This window comes from Gloeophyllum trabeum (genome assembly GCF_000344685.1).
Source record: "Gloeophyllum trabeum ATCC 11539 unplaced genomic scaffold GLOTRscaffold_00003, whole genome shotgun sequence".
Classification (NCBI taxonomy): domain Eukaryota; kingdom Fungi; phylum Basidiomycota; class Agaricomycetes; order Gloeophyllales; family Gloeophyllaceae; genus Gloeophyllum; species Gloeophyllum trabeum.
The window spans coordinates 201,372-219,085 of record NW_006920412.1 but is presented as its reverse complement, the minus strand read 5'-3'; the positions used below and the strand labels follow the sequence as shown (position 1 = coordinate 219,085).

The window sequence follows — 17,714 nt, the reverse complement described above, 5'->3', positions numbered from 1 at the left end:
ACAATGGAAGTCTCGCGTGTTTTTGTGATCAGAGTAAGACACCAGTGGGCTCCCGCCCTTCAAACCTCGTCTCTGCGTCGTAAACAAGCTGCCCCCGCAAGTACGTCTTCTCGACCCGCCCAGCCAGCGTCATCCCCTCGTACGGGGAGAGCTTATTCTTGAAGTTCAGGTTCTCCTTAGTCACCTATACATGCAGTCAGCACAAATAGAGCCAAGTGTGCGTATTTAAGCTTCGAACGCACCGTAAATTCTGCCTCGGGATCCCACACGACCAAATCCGCGTCGAATCCGACCTTGATCGCTCCCTTACGCTCCGCCAACCCCGCATGCGCCGCGGTCCTTTCCGCCATCCACTTGACCACATCCACCACACTTACGCCCCTCTTTCTCCCCTCTGTCCATAGTGCACTCAAGCCGAGCCCGAGCGTGCTCACCCCGCCCCACGCCTTCAGCAAGTTCCCATCGTCCGGGCGCTTCAGCTCGCCGACGCACGGGCTGTGGTCCGACACGACCATATCGATCGTCCCGTCCCTCAGCGCCGCCCACAGCGCCTCGCGGTTCCCGTCGTCGCGAATCGGAGGGCAGCACTTGAACTCGGCATGCCCGTGCGGCACGTCCGCGGCCCTCAGGCAGAGGTAATGGAAGCACGTCTCGACCGTGAGGTTCAGCCCCGCGGCCTTGGCGGCGCGCACGAGCGGGAGCGCGGAGGACGCGGACAGGTGCACGATGTGGCAGCGCAGCGCGGGGTGCTGGGCGTGCAGGGAGGTGATGAGCTGGATCGCATTAGTCTCGAGTGATTCTGGGCGAGTTGCTAGATAGGTGGAGTATGCGCGAGGATCCGCGGCCTCGGCGTGCGATGGCGGCTCGCCCAGTTCAGCATGGAACTGTAGTACGGTGGGCTTTCCCTACGCTCGATGATTATGACGTAGTTGGATATCTGAGGGCCGGTACCGACCTGCAATGTCTGCATCGCTTTAGCCACATCTTGCTCAACAACGCAGGGGAATTCCTGTGAAGTCGCTGTCAGCTTCCGCTCGCATAATCATCATCCAATTGCGTTGCTTACCTCGACACCACTCTCGATCAGGAAACACTTGAAGCCTTTGACGCCAGCATCAACAAGCGGGATCAGATCGGCCTGTGTAAACGGAGACACCGATACTGCTGCGTTGAGCACGCCGACTGTGCGGAAGAAGGCGCAGTGAGATGAGCAGATACCTGGTTCCCAGGGATGACGCCGCCCCAGAACGCAACGTCAATCCAGCACTGGCCGCGCGCAGCCGCCCTCTTGATCTCGAGGTTCTCGACCGTTGTGGTCGGGGGGATCGAGTTGAGGGGCATGTCGACGACTGTCGTGATGCCGCCGGACGCGGCAGCCCTGGTGCCGGTATAAAATCCCTCCCATTCTGTCCTACCCGGTTCGTTCAGGTGGACGTGGGCGCTGCGAGTGGTGTTAGCTCTGCTGTGGACTAGAAGCTGATAAGGGGCCACGATGCTTACTCACTCGACAAGTCCGGGGATTATGAACTTGCTGCCTGCGTCTATGTAATCTTCATCCCGGAGCCCATGGTAGGCTCCTCGTTCTGCCGTGTTTAGCTGGATATCGGTGATCTTGCCTGTTGTTTTATCAACTATGATAGTCGCAGGTACAGGCCTGTCATGTCCCGGCAGAACGACATTTTGCCCGGTAAGCACTCGAGTAGTACTAGACATTACCGATATTCTCTGCGGTTGGATTGCAAGTAGTAATCCGGCTCAGTACCCGCCGACTCGGAACGATGGTAGTGGTTAGATGATGATCTATCTATACTCGCTGAATTCATAAATGATACAAACTGGACCCCGAATACCCCAAATACCCACACTTGCTCGGATCCCCCGCGTACAACAAGCTATTTTTTTCGTAGACACCAACTAGAACCTTACGCAGTTGTATATAGAGTGCAAGGAAACTTGAAAGCTGCAATGGGTGCCGGGCTATGGCTTGGATCTCGAATTGCCACATTTTGCCACAACTCAAATGAGGGCAGCGCGAGATCTAGATCATCAAGAAGCACGCGTTCCTATCCACAGCACTTCAGGTTTACTGCAACGCCATTGGTCCATTTTCGGAGAACCGAGGTGAGTCTGCAGCAGACTGGGGCGCATCAGCCATGCACAGATACTCTCGATAAATCCCGTACGCCGAGAACTTCCTTTCACCTTCGAAAATGACAGGATCATTTCTACCTGTACTGCCTCGCGCTCAACCAGGGACTCTTACACATGGATTCTCTGGAAATTCAGACATATCTCATCTCCGGATATCATACCATCATCATCAAACGGGACAGCGACGCTATATATACGAGTTCCGTAGTCCCGTACCTTATGGGCGGGCGTATATAGCTCTCTCTCGACATCATCTAGAAACCCCACGCTCTCTCTCGCCATCTGTCTAGCTTGAGCATTCCCGCGACGCCTGCCAGCGACACCATGGCCCACCTCATTCACCCTAGCGGCGCCAGCAGCCTCGACATCACCAGCAACGGCACCGTAAAGCCTCGCCGCCCCGTCCTGTGCAAGACCTGCCAGGCCCTCATCACCGATATGGATTTCCTCCTCTCACGCGTTCGTATTGCTTCAATTACGTACTCCTGCTCTCGCTGATAAAGGCTAGCAGTCGTTCAACGGCTTTGCAGGCAAAGCAGCTCTCTTCGGCTTCACGTGCGCCTTCCTATCCCCTCCCTCTTCCTCCCTCACTCACCCTCCCAACAGATCTCACGTAACCCTCAGCGCCCCCACCACCCGCCTGATGTACACCGGCGCGCACACCATCCAGGAGCTCTCCTGCGCGCGCTGCTGCGCGTACCTCGGCTGGAAGATCCTCCGCGCCCACGAGTGGTCCGAGAAGTGGAAGGAGGGCCGCTTCCTGCTCGAGCTCGAGGCGCTCTCGGGGCACGAGATGTGGGACGAGGAGGCGGAGAGGCGGAAGCGCCATCGCAGGAGAAGGACGACGATCACTGCGAACGCGCAGGGAGGCAGTAGGCGGAGTATGGTCAGGCTGCCTGCCCCAGACTCGGACGAGGGGACCCCCAGCCCGTAACTGTTTCTGCCAGATCGCAGTCTCCCGCGGCATTGCGCAGCGCGCAGTTTTCATTTTCGACATTCCTTCATCATCACATCTTGCTTTCTTGACATCCATCATGCACAGATAGATTCCATAACCAACTCGGAAGCCACTCATTCAAAGGCAAGGCCCTATATTTATCGTGCTATTTATTGTATCCATAGAAGGAATCACAGTGTACTATGCTATGTACCACTAGATCATAGGGAAAATTCAAACCAACGAACACTGGTGTGTGACGACTACGACGTTACCTTGTCCGTGTTTGAAGGCTCCATTCCGGCGGCAAGGGTGAGTATCAATCGCCCACAGACGAAGAGCTGTATTTAATACTTGTGGCTGTGGCACGCGGTCCTGTCGCAACCGAAGGGACGCGCCCGCGAGCCTAGCTGGTATTGAGGTAGTACTTACGTCGGATATCTCATCCGTTCATTCCTATCCAGCGCCAGACCGTTGCACTCGTATAAATACATACATAGATCACAATGCGCCAATCGGCTTCCTCTTGATTACATCCGGAACACCCCAAAGCCCCTCCCATTCCCATCCCACGTGGTCGTTGTAACGGCATTTCTCGTTGCGCCGCAAATCTGGCGCGCAGCCAGTGCCAGCCCAAGCCCCACGACATCCCGCGTATCCGTCGGACGGATGATCCCATCGTCCCACAGCCGCGCGCTCGCGTACAGCGCCGTCGATTGCTTCTCGATCTCGGCTTTCAACGAGTTGTGCTGCGCGGGGTCCCTGCAGAGCATCTCATTGATATCAGCCTGCTAGAAAAGTGGAGAGTGAACCCACTTGGACACGGTTGTCATCACTTGCGAGAGCTGGCCAGAACCCATTACAGAGACCTTCGCATTCTGGACGAAAAAATCGTCGGGGTCAATGATTCAACAACAGCTGAGATCGACTCACAGGCCACATCCACAGGAATCTAGGCGAGTACTATATATGATTTATCAGTCCCAACATCAGAGCACGAGAAACATTCACTTACGGCACGCCCGCACATCCCTGATACACAGATATCATCATTAGAAACCGACCGATCCATCTACAGCACACATACCGTAATTCCCTGCGCCAAAACTCCCGCCAACGATGACAGTCAGCTTAGGCACATCCGCGCACGCAACCGCGCGGACCATCTTCGCCCCGTCCTTCGCGATACCGCCCTTCTCGGCCTTCGAGCCCACCATGTATCCTGGCGACCAAAACGCACATTTAAACCAATCCGTGCATCCACAGCGAGGAACGCACCGGTGACGTTTACGAGGAAGAGCAGCGGGACCTTGCGCTGAGAGCACAGCTCAATGAAGTGCGTCGCCTTGAGTGCTGACGGGGAGAACAAAATCCCGTTGTTCGCCACGATCCCGACTTGGTACCCGTGTATATGGGCGAATCCCTGTTCATACACGAAGGGAAACCTTCACGGTGGGTTACCCTCCACCTTCATATAACTCGCGTACTGACCGTGACCATCGTCGTACCGTATTCCTTCTTAAACTCCCGGAACCGGCTGCCGTCCACTATCCGCGCAATCACGTCGCGCATGTCGAACGGCTGGCGCACGTCCGTGCCGACGATACCATGCAGCTCAGACGGAGAATATATCGGATCTTCGGGTGGGGCATCCGGCTGGGCCAGATGCTTCATTTGTCCCAGCGCAGCGTCCAAGGTCTAAGTACTTACTGCAATCTCCGCCCCTCCGGACTTCCCGAGGTCACCTACGACGCCGCGGGCAATGGCGATAGCATGCTCGTCGTCCCGAGCGAGGTGGTCGGTCACGCCGCTCTCTGACGAGTGCATTAGTCCGCCGCCGAGCGTTTCTTCGTCGACAACCTCGCCTGTGGCGGCTTTGACGAGTGGAGGGCCTGCTAGGAAAATGTGGCCTTGATTACGGACAATGATGTTCTCGTCGGCCATGGCGGGCACGTAGGCCCCGCCTACATATTGGTCAAAACTTGAAGCTGCACACGCCGCGAACTACGCACCAGCCACGGAGATACCGTGTACTATGGCAATCTGTGGTATGCCTAAGGCGGACATTTGTGCCTGAAAATGTGAACGGGAAATGCGGAAAGGACCGTGCATGGACCTACCATGTTGTAGAAGATGCGACCGAAATGTTCTTTATCCGGGAACACCTGGGTTGCGGCTCAGTCAATGCCCCTAATATTCAGGATGTAAAGCTTACATTAGCCTGATGGGGTAGAGCCGCGCCCCCAGATTCCACTGAGCTCATACATCCGCTCCAAGGTTACTGCCGTATCCCGTATGTTCCGCTAAATCTGTGACACACCTACGTATACACAGGGCAAACCATTATCTCTCGCAATTTCCTGTGCCCGGATATGCTTCTTGACCTAGAGCACATTGATTTATCAGGGTATGCGAGGCGGCAGCGTGGGTCGTCCACTCACCGTCAGCGGATAATAGGAGCCGCCCTTCACAGTCGCGTCGTTAACTACGATGACACATTCCTTGCCAGATATCCGACCAATGCCTGTGATAATACCCGCGCCTGGCACAGATTCTGGGTACACTTCATGAGCCGCCAGAGGCGACAGCTCAAGAAAAGGGCTGTGGGGATCGAGGAGTAAACCCAGGCTAGTGAACATAAAATATTATATTCCAGCTCCCGTTCAGCACATCTTTAACGCACCGTTCACGCGGAAGTTTCTTCCCTTTGCTCCTCATTCTTTCCGCAGCCTTTGCACCCCCTCCGAGACGAGCTTCTGCCATCTTTGTCTCAAGATCCTTCACCAATTCGTCCATGGCCTGGGACCTAGCTATGAACTCCGGGGAAGAACGCGAGATGAGTGACGGTAAGACATCCGCATGATAGTATCGACGAGACGCAATCCGTAAAATATTGGTTCGCAAAGCTGGCCTGGATGCGGCTTGAAGTTGGTGAAACATAGCAAATGCGGGGTAAACAGGAGTGCGGGGTACAGTAGTCGGCGCCTATCGCTTCTAGCGCGTATTGCAGTCCTGTCCACGTGACTGCTCTCGGGCGCGCGCAGCCGCTTGCCACACTTCAGGTTGCTCCCCATCCTGCTCAATTCCGTAGTTTAATTCCAACGTCGGCTGGTTTGTTCTGAGCGGGTCAGTATGTCGACTACCGGCTCTAACTCTGAGGATTCGTTATTGTGTCAATGAAATGTAATAGCCTTAATGAGCGTTGCGCAGCATCAGTCATGTCTTCACACTTCACGAGATAGCGCATCCGTAAGATTCTATACCGTATAGAAATTCACAGCTTCCTCAAGATCAATGTGTGATATGATTGGAGTAATCAGGATATGTGGCAATAATGTAGCCGGCGTTCGAGAGTCCTGCAACCGTTGGTCCACCTTTCGCCTTTTAGCTGGTGGCAAGGTGGGCATAGTTAGACTCGAGATAGACGGGCCATGGACGGTATGGAGGCGTGCTCCAACCTCGGCACCAAAGATTCCGGCGTGCCTCGAGGTGGATACTGACGGATGCGCCTGAATAGTGGTCGTGGTCTTCGGACCGTAGGCTTCCAACCGCTCTATGAAAGTGTTACAGTCGTCGCCGAAAATCAGCACGGCCGGCTACAGTCTTCTTTTCCACTGGCAGTGGCTCCGCGTTAACCGCTATTGAGGCAAACGCTTGAGAAATCTTCAGGAAAGGGGCAAACTAAAAACAAATTAATATGCCTGGGTCCTTCCAATGCAAAGATTGTGGGTGAGGGGAAACGAGGAATACGTCCGCGACGCGTTTGTGGCATTGTCTTTATACGTGGGTGTCACGAGGCCCCCTGAAAATACCCATAGTGGTCTGATACCAGTTTTGGTAAAAATCACCCTCAACTGGGTGCCAGGTCTGATACAGTTTTGGTAAAGAACCTGCCGGTGGGATCAATCTTGGATACCAATTTTCGGGTAAAAACAGGCACCCAGAGCAAAGGTCGGATACTATTTGGGTAACAATTATGGCCACAACAGTGCCACAACTTGCCACAATAATCAGGTGGTGAGATTCTTGGATTCCATATACACCAGTGCACCTCGGAGAGGCTCATAAAGCCCATACATAACTGAATCTGGTATGACCGCAGGCACTGGAATTTTTTTGTGAATAAATAAATATCCTCAAGCCCTCAGGTTGGATACCAATGTTTCGGTAAAAATCACGTCTAAGGCGAGAGGTCGGATACTTTTCGGGTAAAACACATCCCAATATGGTAATTTTGGTTTCGGTAAAAATGGGGGGAAAATTGGTATCTGGTATCAGACCTCTATGGGTATTTTCAGGGGGCCTGTGTCACGTCACAGTACAATACGCGTCGACAACTTGAAACTCCCACGGCTGTGGCTGCTACTTACAAGCCTAAGCCACTCGGCCACTCGCGATACCTCGAATACCGCAACTTACTGGGGTCTTCTCCTGTGGCTCCTATTCTCCTCTTCATTTCAATACTTTGACAAGGCCTGCCTCTGCTGTCGTATGGCTCCCAAACGCAAGCACGAAGATCCGTATGGATATCTGGCGAAGCCGGTTGCAGGCTCTTCGAGCCACCCGATTCTTTTAGATACACCTCCCAGGGCGTCTTCCGCGAAGAAACCGAGGGCGACTAAAGACCCGAACGCGCCTGCATCCGCGAAGAAGCCGCGTAAGAAGAAGGATCCCGATGCACCCTCGCCGGAAAAGAGAGGGGCTATCTTCAAGAAGTCGTGCCCGAAGGCTATCCTCGAACGCGTCGATAGAGTGGCATCGCAAAGGTACCTTCTTGTCCAGTGATCTGTATTGTTACTAATGATGAGCTAGGTTCTTTATGATTGACCGCAAACGAAATGGCGAAGAACTGCGAGAGGAGTTCAGTGTCCTTGGGTCCACTGGCAATGTACGAGCTGGTCTCTCCGCGGATGAGAGGCGAATACTCAGACGTTGCCCCATAGGTGTATACCGTCGTTATTGACAAAAGGCCCAGTTGTAACTGTGAGTGTGCCTTGATTGCCAGTCGAGTGCGATGTTCACCTTCGTATGCAGGTCCTGACTTTGAGAAGGGCAATCATTGCAAGCACATAGTACGTACCATGCCGCCTGACTAAAACCGCTGTTCTGAATCAGGGTTCAGTTGTTCATATTCATGAAAGGTATCGTCGTTGTGTATAGGTTGTCGATATGGAGCTAAGGCTGGCCGCGCAGTGCTACAAGTTCCCTATGAATCGCCATATTGGTATCAAAGGTACGCGTTCACGTTATATTTGCGCTGAAGAGGCTAAATATACCCCGACCCCGTAGAGCGCTCCTCTCGACGGAACTCGCGGAAGTCTTCGCGCAAGCTCCTCTAGCCCCCAACTCCGTCGCTCATGCACACATCCGAGAGGCATATGCCCGCGCCACCGGCAAGGCAACCCCCTCTAGCGGCTCGCGAGCCACCGATAAGAAGCGCATGCCCGGCGAAGAAGACGACTGCCCGATCTGCTACGAGAATATGCACAAAGAAGATCCTAAGAAGCTGACGTTCTGCGAGGGCTGCGGGAACGGCCTGCATCTCGAGTGTTTCCAGCAATGTGCGTTAGTATGTGCACGGTAAGATGCATCCTTCCCTAACGCATCAATCTCTAGGGGCAAGGGGCAAAGCTAAGCCTACTTGTGTGTTCTGCCGCTCCGAGTGGGTTGTAGCTGGCGGTGTCAAAGTCGGCAGCAGTGGTGGGTATATAAACCTCGCGAGTGCTGCTGGCCTGAGTCCTCAGCGGGATACAAGCTCATGTATGTTTACGTCCGCCTACGTTCATCCCTTGACTGGTACCCATGTCTTGACCTAGACTATCATGGACCTCGACGAGGGCAGCGCTATTACGGCTACCAAGACTATGGCGACTTGTTCTAACATATTTTTCTGCCTCGAGCGCCTCTCTAGCTCCCAATAATTGCATACAATATACCGAATCTGCCCACCTAGGCTATCTACCCATAGTGCAATACTACATAACTATTCTCAAATTCTAGTGTCCTTTGAATTTCTTCGAGCTATAATTCCCACGGTAAGCTACTGCTACAACCGAGATGTCCCTCGTTCAGCAATGCTATGGTTGGTTCCACAAGCAAACGCAAGATGCTCTGCTCAGCGTGCTGGCCGCCGGCCCTATCCCTAAGCATGTCGCCTTTGTCATGGATGGAAACCGCCGCTACGCTCGTAGGAAACATGCGCCAGTCCAGCAAGGGCATTCAGAGGGTTTCGTGGCGCTGCGCCGGGTATGTCTTAGCAAACTGTCTACGGTAGAGCAAGCTAAATATGATTCTACAGATGCTAGAAATCTGCTTGAAGCTAGGCATCAAATGCGTCACGGCTTACGCTTTCGCGATTGACAACTTCAAGCGCTCTCCAGAGGAGGTGGATGCTCTGATGAACCTAGCCGAAGACAAGCTTCAGGAACTTTGCCAGCACGGGTGAGTTCCGCCGCAGTATTATGCTCCTTATCATAAATTGACAGGAGCGATCTAAGTTCACTCCTACACGAGTATGGCGTTCGTTTGAACGTGATAGGCAAGAAAGAATTACTCCCAGAACGGGTACAGGCAGCGGCTCGTAAGGCGGAGGAAATGACACGTTACAACGACCGGTATGTTCTTTCCCCAAGCTCCCGTATGTGCGTATATTGAAGGTGTCCTGACCCTTCCACTAAACCCTCCGCTGAGCGTAGTGCAATCCTGAACCTATGTATGCCGTACGCCTCTCGCGACGAGATAACTACCGCCGTAGAGCGCACGATCAACGACGCCCTTAATGAAGACCGTTCTCCAGAGTACGCCCGAGAAATTTTCTGTCACGCCATACACGGGCGATCGTCGCTCACCACCGATCTTCTTTCTTCCCAGGTCTATATCCGAAAAGGACATCGACGACCATCTCATGACCACAGCAGCCGGCAGTCCACCCTTGGACATCTTGATTCGTACGAGCGGTGTGAAACGCCTGAGCGACTTTCTGTTATGGCAGGCGCGTACCATCGACTCACACTTGCTCTGCGCGGCTGACGTGCAACCCGGACCATGACAGTGTTGCGAAGATACCCAAATTCAGTTTGCGACAACCTATTGGCCAGACTTTGGCTTGTTGGACTTCATCCCCATCATCCTTGACTTCCAGAGGAAAGTGTGGTCCCAGTCACGGTAGTGTTTCACAATGAGACATTGTTTTGACAACTCTATATTATCGCTGTCTTGTATCTGGCTCGAGTTTTGTTCCTAATATACACCATTAATGATACAATATCCCCAAAGTGAAGAAGATGAAGCGACCGCCGCAATGGAGGGGAAAAGGAAGCGCAAATGGATACATGGAAGCATACCATATCATATCGCACAATAAACGCAATATAATACAATCATAGGTGCAGGGAGCGAACGGAGACGAGGAGCGAAGATTAGGGGAGCGAGCGACAGTATAGCGTCCACGAGAGTAAACGAGCAACCATGGCGATCGACGAATAGCGGATACTTGAACAACCAGCCCACGACGAGGAATAGTCCCGAGTAAGGTGATACAAATCCAAGGGGAAAGCCAAAGCCAATAGAATCTACTCCACAACTTCGAACCGCGACCTCTTGGGATCCCGCCCGTCGGTCTCCTCGTCCAGGCCGCGCTTCTCCGAGCCGGAGCCGCTGCCAGACGCAAACGCCGGTATGCCAGGGAAAGACTCGCCGTTGACCATGCTCTGGAGGATCATGGCGTACTGCTCGTCCGTGAGGCCCATCCCCGCGAGCGGGTTGATCTTGCCGTCCTCGTCCGCCATCTGGCCCGGCTGAAACATGCTGTTCGCCTGCATCGCGAGCGCCTGGTCGAAGGACGGGTCCGACAGCGGCGGGATACCCACCGAGCGCGGGATGCGCGACATCTGCTGGATGACCTTGAGGTGCATGAGGTGCTTCTCCAGCATGTCGAGCAGGCCCTGCTTGCTGAAGGGCTTGGGAAGAATGTCGTTCATGCCGGAGGAGTAGTAGGTCATGATCTCGTTCGGCTTCGAGTTGCTCGTCATCGAGATGATGGGCGTCATATGGTCGAACTGTCGGATGAGCGACGTCGCCGAGACACCATCGAGCTTCGGCATGACAATGTCCTATAGCGTAGCACATGAACATCAACGTATGTACCTTTGACATACACAGGGAACAACGTACCATGAGCACCAAGTCATACTTCTCCAAGTTCATCTTGTTGACAGCGCCGACACCATCGACGGCAACATCAAAGTTGCAGCCAAACACCTGCAAGAACTTGCTGGACAGCTTCCTGCTGACGGCGTCGTCCTCGACGAGGAGTACCCTGGGCGGGACCGCCCACCCAGGAACATACGTCGACCGCCGCACCCTCAACTTCTGCACGCTACTCGGACGCGCGCCCACGTCGCCCGTACTCAAGCTCAAGCCCATACTCCCCGACGCCTCCGCCGCCGCCGCCGCCGCATTCGTCGGCTGCGGCATCGCATACGCCTCCTGCTGCTGCGGGCTCTGCTGCTGCTGCTGCTCGTCCGCGGGCGGCGCCGGCGCGCCCGCCATGAACATCGAGCCGAGCGGGCCGAGGCAGTTCGGGTCGAAGCTCCAGTTCCCGTTCGCGTCGTCGACGCCGCTCTTGGGCATGAGGTGCCCCAGCGTGAACACCTGCAGGCCCTGGTGGCTCGAGCCCGCCGCCTCCGCGACCGCGCTCTCCTCCGCCGCGGGCGCGGGCGGCGCCTCGGGCATGTACTGCCCGTCGGGCATCACCACCGCGTCCTCCGCCTCTGCCTCGGCGGCGGCGGCGGCGGCGGCGACCTCCTGCTGGGCCTGCTGCATCTGCCCGAGCGACGACGGGCCGGGCCCCGCGGAGCGCGAGAGCTCCTCGATGCGGCTGAGCATGTCCTGCCGGCTCATGGGCCGCTGCTGGAGGTCTGGGTCCTGCGGTGGCGGTGGCTGGCTGGGCGGGGCCTGGGCGCCGTTGGGCGCGAACGACATCCCCGCGACCTCGGCGCGTCGAGAGATCTCGTTCATCTGGACCAGCGAGGCCCGCGCGACGTCGTTCTCCGGGTACGCGCCCATCATCCTCTGCGCTTCCTGCGCGGGGAGGAACGGGTTCGTTTCGGCGAGGGACGTGCTGGCGGCAGCATTTCCGGTTCCGCCATTGTTGCTGGAGTCGTTATTCTGATTTGCAGCGTCTTTCAGTTTGGCTGGCAGAAATCGAATCAGAATTCGTTTGATTCAGAGCAAGCAAAAGCAAGAAAAGGGAGGGGGAGTGGTGCGGAATAGATAAGATATTAAGGGGGATAAAGATAACACGGGCCATAATAATACAACAAGTTCGCAGAAGCAAGATTTTGATGGCAACTAGAGCTAACAAAGCGAGGGCAGAGGGAGGGCGGAAGAGAGCAAGAGAGGAATTAACTCCCACCATTTTCGAGCTGCAAGAAGTATTGAATGAGATTCTGCATCAACCCGTCCTGCTGCGCCATGGTTCGCTGGAAATTGACCATCTCGCCGAGGACGTTCTGGTAGTTCCCCTCGAGGTTGCGAACGTGTGCTACCATCTCGTCTTGCTGGCGGACGAGGCGATCGATCTGCAGTTGCAGGCTTTCCATCGCGCGTCCGCACTCGGGTGCGCCGCAACCTGCGGAGTTCGGCGCGGGCGAGACGTTGTGGTCGGATAGCCGGCCGGTCGAGTTGGTCGATTTGCGTTGCGCGGGGACTTTGCGCTTGATGTTTTCGAGGGATTCGGGGCGGGAGGCGTGAAAGTCGGGATGGCGGAATGTCCAACTCTACGGGGAGTTACAGCTGATGCATTGCCGCCATGTCTCAGTTACGCACCTGTTCACCGAACTGATTGTCATCTGTGTTTTTGACCTAGAACAGGTCGTTAGACTGACTATATGCGCAATGTTCCGGGCAGACGCACCTTGTGAAAGTCATACTTGTTCAGTTGGCGCACGAAACTGGCAAAATTGGAGTGCTTGAATAGTCGGGGGAGTACGGACTTCGTGAATTCGTTCATGTCCTTGACGACGAAACAGTCGCCAGCGGGACCCCACGAGACGATATTCGAGAACGAGGCGTCCTCGAGCATCCTGAGCGAACGTCAGCATGAGCAGCCCTTGATCGCGCGCTATCACTCACTTGTACAACTTCTTGACAAAGTCGGACGTCGTCGGCATGCCGTCCTCGGTCGTCTCCTTGTGGTCGTGCTGGGGCTGGGGCGGGTGGTCGCGCGCCTCGCGCTTGACCGAGTCTTGTCGCTGCTCGCTGTGATGGTGCGAGGGCGCATAGACCTCGTCGCGCGAGCTGGACATGCGGTGGGACGACCAGGACGACGCGGACGGGAGCGGCGGCAGCGTTGCCGACGCGCTCGGGGACAGCTGGTAGCCGGAGGAGGTGGAGAAGCGGGGGTTGGCGGGGATGGTGGGGATGGGCGGGAGGGTGTTGGGCGGGAGGGTATTTGAGCGCGAAAAGGGCATCGGGAGGTGGAGCTGGGAGGGGGGCGGGAGTTGGACGGGTGGCTGGAAGAGCTGGGGCTGGCGGTGAGGAATATAATGGCCAGATTGATCCATGGCTGCAAGGGACGAGGAAAGCAGAGCTGCTCAAGCTGGCCAGGCCCTGATATTCGATTCTATGCAGTCCCCCGCCGTCCCCTCCGACGTCTGCCTTTCCCGTCGGCTCTCTCCGGCTGCCGTATTGGTATCGCTCTACAAATTCCCAAAACATGTGATCTTCCTGCAAATTGCATCCTTGGGCTTTGCTTGTTCCACTTCGATGTTAGCTACAAGCATTTAAAGACTATCAACGCCTGCCACTACATATATTCTGCCACCTAGCAGAGCTGAATCCATAACCAAGACAAGATCCTCTTTTGAAAGCCCGGCACAGCAATGCCACATTGCTTCTGGGGTCCTGGCACCGCGTGATGGCAACTGGACCGTCAGCCTTAGACACTATGTCTCAATAGACTGGTAATATTGGAGGGTCACTAAATTCTAGCATGACATCCACCATACTACCCACCTTGTCTTCAGCTTTCTGCTTTTTGTAACCTGCGTTAGCTATCTTTCCTTGAAATGCGACCAAGCCACGCTACAGAGACCCCAACGCCACAATCCGGCTAGCCTTCCATATGCGGCACAACAAGCCTGGGCCTCCGGGGACCACTTGCGAGATCCGTTCGGTACGATATCGCCTGATGGCCCCCAGGGCGGCCAATCTACCGAACAACCTCCCGTTCGGTCCCGCCGCCCGCCACGGCCTAGATCCCCTCCATCGCACCACTGCCTTCAGCCTCATCAACAGCCCTTGCTCATCGCGAAACCAGTCCTCCGCGCTGAGAGACCGACGAGCAGCGGGAAGAGCCTAAACTTCGCCTCGTGCACGCTGCAAAAATACCCCAATCAGCGTCTCACCGTATCGAGCAATGTCCCGCCCGGGACCCGGCTATCTCTACCGAGAGGAACCATCATGTCGTCGCCCGCAAAATAGGGATCCGCGCTGCTCTCTGGCCCTGGGACGCTCTGTGCCTCTGCAAGCGCACCTTCTGCGAGCTCCACAACGCCCGCGGGCTCCATAGCGTCGTATGTGCTTCCTCGATGAAGCAATGATGGGCGACCGGTCCAGGCTTGGTCGAGGCAGCGGAGGGACATGGGAAGGAGGCGGTGCACGGGTCTGGATCGGGCGTGCAGCGTGCATTTGTATTTCAGAACCGGGCCCCACAACCGCTGTCGTTGGCCCGAAATACAGATGGCTGCTCCTCCGGTTTGTTCCCTTTTGTTCCCTCTGGATGAGTACCGCAGCGCTTCGGTCCGAGAGCACCAAGGACAAGTAACGCAGAATTGTATAGTACTCGTGGTGGAAAGCCGGACATGCAGTTGCATTCAATCTGCATGCATTCAACGACTGACGAGGTCAGAAGACAGCCATCGATCACAGTCGCTGTTACGCACTTCGAATCTTATCGCGACCTTTCACCAAACACCGGACGCTTTCGCTTCCTTCCCCACAGCATGACTGGTGTGCAGGCACTCGAGGGAGGCACTGCTTCTGCTTCTCACCATTGCTGACTGAATAGACTCTATTCTCGTGACCTCGCCATGACGAGCGCAAGGCAAGTTCGCGCGCACATCATCAGAACATGACGTGCGCGCATTCGGTAGGTTCTGTGAAGGGGCAAGCTTGAAAGTAGGGAAGAAGAGAGTATTACTTAACAGTCATTAGAGGCACGGCCTGCCCGACGTCATGGACGGAGATGCCCCTTCCCCCACAGGAAGTATGAATCGGGGACGCACAAAGTGCTCGTCCACGCGCAAACCACGACTTCCGCCAAGGACGGAATGATACACACCTTGCAAATTATAGGATACTTGGGTGAGCCGTCCAACCCAGCCAGCTCCAAGATGCAACCCCGCAGTAACGCATCGTCAGCACACCCGAGTGACCTCGCAAGTCCATCCGGAAGCGGCGCTCTCTTCTTTGCACCGCCTGCCGGCTTTTGCGGCGCGGACAGACAACCTTAAGCTCGCAACAGAATCCAGCCAGATGGTATCCCCGCCTGCCCGGCTCCCTCCTTCGTCCTCGCAGGCACGGGGGCAGACTTGGTCCTCGTTATCCCCAGAGACGCGGATCATACTTCATCCTCGTATCGTTGGGACTGGAGGCACGGCTGCCCTGGGTCTCGAGGCTCCGAGGAGGCCTTCCGCATCACGGACGACAAGCCCGCAAGCCGAGTTGAGTTCCACTGGCAATGACCGGCACCGCAAACGCGACCGGTGAACAAAGCCCCGGTGCTCTCTCAAGCAGCGATATCAGATAACGGAAGGCATTGTGTGTGGCAGGATAGCCCTGTGTGAGCCTGTGTGCCGATGACGGTGGTAAGGCCCCAATTTTCAGCCGCGGACTCGATATGAGGCGAAGAGATGAGCACGAGCTATGAATAGATGCCAGCCGCAGTTTTTGAATCTAGACGTCCAGGAGGTGGAGAACAGATAAAAGACGGGGTGAGTGATTATGGCAATGTACGTGCAGGATGACATGCTTGAGTGGCTTGCGATAGAGGAGACAGTACGCCTTCGAGAGTCTTCAAGATTCAACAGAATCAGAGGAAGCATACGACAGAAAGGCGCGAGAAGACGGCAATTGTCATTAGCGAGCAGAACGTCAAGTATGCATTCTCATGTCGGCTGAAGTGATATCAGGCTGAGCGAGTCATGTTGGTCGTCGGTCGTCGGGGACCGCCTTGGTTGTCTACTATCCGGGGAGGAGGCTTTCCTGGCACAACCTGATGGCAGCCTTGATGACGACCCCGTACCTGTCAGTAGGTTGACTGAAGAAACAGCACTGATCAGGAAGGAATGGTACCTGAATATGTCGAATCCATATAATCTCCAAATCACCTGGAAAGGGCAGCGCATACATCCACACTCATCTGCATCAGTGAGCCGGCCTTCTGATACAACGTCAGGGATACGTCTTTCTGAAACTTGAAGAGTCCAAATTGCCCAGGCGAGTTGGTACGGCTTATGGAATATCTACCATGCCGTGACAACTGGATCGCCACCGAAAGATACAACTAGACGGGACAAAGATGGGATTCAAAGTGATCTTGAGTTGCGCTTTCCAACGAGCTCGTGATCGTCCAAACCATTGAGCACAACGGCATCGCCCGCTCGCCACGAGTGGATCACCTTGGGCTACAGGACGCTGTCAGTGGGGAGGCGCAATTCCGGGTCGCGCGGCGAGTTGTTTGCATCTATTTGGACTCTGCAAGAAAGTGGTCGCAAATCCCCCGCCTTCATAGAGCCATCCGCATGTCGAAATCACGCATATAAAATGTACCAGCAGGGATGTCATGATACAGAAGATGCAACGTTGGTTTTGAATTTCTGATTTTCCCAATATCAAGTTCATTCGACAGAGGTAACGAGACCGCAAGTACATTTAACAAAAATGTACAACCAACGTTGCATCCGCTCGTTGATATAGATCAACTTTTATGAATCAAGTGACGCGTGAATGTGAACGTAGCACGCTGTAGGTTTTCTGGCAGTAAAGAGCAATTAACGACGCGTCCGAACGCGTCGCGGACGTGACAAGCTGTGACACCATCGCAAAAAGTGTCACACCAAATATCCTGGTCACTGTCCGGGCTCTCCTGCCGCAGCAGAAGCAGGTCCCTTCCCCTATGTTAGAATTGTAAAATCAACATAGTACATGAGATATATATTCAGCCTTTTACAGCTGTGATCCAGTACTTGCTTTGTCCATTAATTACACAGATTTGTGCTTCCTGGAAATCAAGCTCATCTGTATCAAGGATAGGGAATGCACCCACTGGTGTGCACATAGATATGTTCCAAATGTTTCTAAAGACAATACATAACTTCCCTAAGCACTCCTTTGCCGACCTCGGTGAAATTGACCATCATTTCATCCCGATGGTGGTCAGCTCATGAATAAGAAGAGACAGACATGTTTATATCTACTACAGTCTATAATGGTAGAATACCCTTCTTTCTGGTTTACAATAGTGATATACATTGCTGATGCATGCATAAAGTGAGAATGGAGCAGAGGAATGCACAAGAATACGAGGGGATACTTGCGACCACCTTTCAGCACAATCTGCTGA

At 54.7% G+C, this 17,714-nt stretch overlaps 7 protein-coding genes across 7 annotated transcripts; 4 read left to right on the top strand and 3 right to left on the bottom strand.

Annotated features, from left to right (window-relative positions):
* Nucleotides 1-28: 28 nt before the first annotated feature.
* On the bottom strand, nt 29-1,713 carry GLOTRDRAFT_71612 (allantoinase; the record flags this gene model as incomplete). Its single annotated transcript, XM_007864925.1, has 6 exons — nt 29-184; nt 243-905; nt 956-1,009; nt 1,067-1,138; nt 1,219-1,441; nt 1,505-1,713. The coding sequence occupies 6 exons, from the start codon at nt 1,711-1,713 to the stop codon at nt 29-31; spliced, it is 1,377 nt and encodes a 458-aa protein (XP_007863116.1).
* A 946-nt stretch (nt 1,714-2,659) lies between these two features.
* On the top strand, nt 2,660-2,932 carry GLOTRDRAFT_21127 (uncharacterized protein; the record flags this gene model as incomplete). The annotated part of the gene is made up of 2 exons (XM_007864610.1): nt 2,660-2,706; nt 2,758-2,932. Coding segments are annotated over 2 exons (222 nt in total), but the record flags the coding sequence as incomplete, so codon positions are not given.
* A 686-nt stretch (nt 2,933-3,618) lies between these two features.
* GLOTRDRAFT_36563 (carboxyl transferase) lies at nt 3,619-6,028 on the bottom strand (the record flags this gene model as incomplete). Its single annotated transcript, XM_007864725.1, has 13 exons — nt 3,619-3,850; nt 3,905-3,966; nt 4,022-4,051; nt 4,165-4,310; nt 4,367-4,511; nt 4,580-4,756; nt 4,799-5,052; nt 5,101-5,161; nt 5,209-5,253; nt 5,304-5,341; nt 5,409-5,472; nt 5,530-5,716; nt 5,772-6,028. 13 exons carry the CDS (start codon nt 6,026-6,028, stop codon nt 3,619-3,621), a joined length of 1,698 nt encoding a protein of 565 aa, XP_007862916.1.
* Nucleotides 6,029-8,280: 2,252 nt separating this feature from the next.
* On the top strand, nt 8,281-8,969 carry GLOTRDRAFT_35429 (uncharacterized protein; the record flags this gene model as incomplete). The annotated part of the gene is made up of 4 exons (XM_007864637.1): nt 8,281-8,321; nt 8,378-8,661; nt 8,705-8,848; nt 8,905-8,969. Coding segments are annotated over 4 exons (534 nt in total), but the record flags the coding sequence as incomplete, so codon positions are not given.
* A 176-nt stretch (nt 8,970-9,145) lies between these two features.
* GLOTRDRAFT_136629 (Di-trans-poly-cis-decaprenylcistransferase) lies at nt 9,146-11,670 on the top strand (the record flags this gene model as incomplete). Its single annotated transcript, XM_007864924.1, has 7 exons — nt 9,146-9,334; nt 9,387-9,529; nt 9,586-9,702; nt 9,784-9,885; nt 9,959-10,079; nt 10,140-11,199; nt 11,261-11,670. The coding sequence occupies 6 exons, from the start codon at nt 9,146-9,148 to the stop codon at nt 10,254-10,256; spliced, it is 789 nt and encodes a 262-aa protein (XP_007863115.1). The 3' UTR covers nt 10,257-11,199; nt 11,261-11,670.
* GLOTRDRAFT_119791 (uncharacterized protein) lies at nt 10,660-13,653 on the bottom strand (the record flags this gene model as incomplete). The annotated part of the gene is made up of 6 exons (XM_007864923.1): nt 10,660-11,199; nt 11,261-12,282; nt 12,504-12,867; nt 12,917-12,952; nt 13,005-13,173; nt 13,223-13,653. 6 exons carry the CDS (start codon nt 13,651-13,653, stop codon nt 10,660-10,662), a joined length of 2,562 nt encoding a protein of 853 aa, XP_007863114.1.
* Nucleotides 13,654-16,070: 2,417 nt separating this feature from the next.
* Nucleotides 16,071-16,322, top strand: GLOTRDRAFT_109880 (uncharacterized protein). The gene has a single exon (XM_007864922.1). It carries the CDS (start codon nt 16,094-16,096, stop codon nt 16,268-16,270), a length of 177 nt encoding a protein of 58 aa, XP_007863113.1. The 5' UTR covers nt 16,071-16,093; the 3' UTR covers nt 16,271-16,322.
* The last annotated feature ends 1,392 nt before the right edge of the window (nt 16,323-17,714 follow it).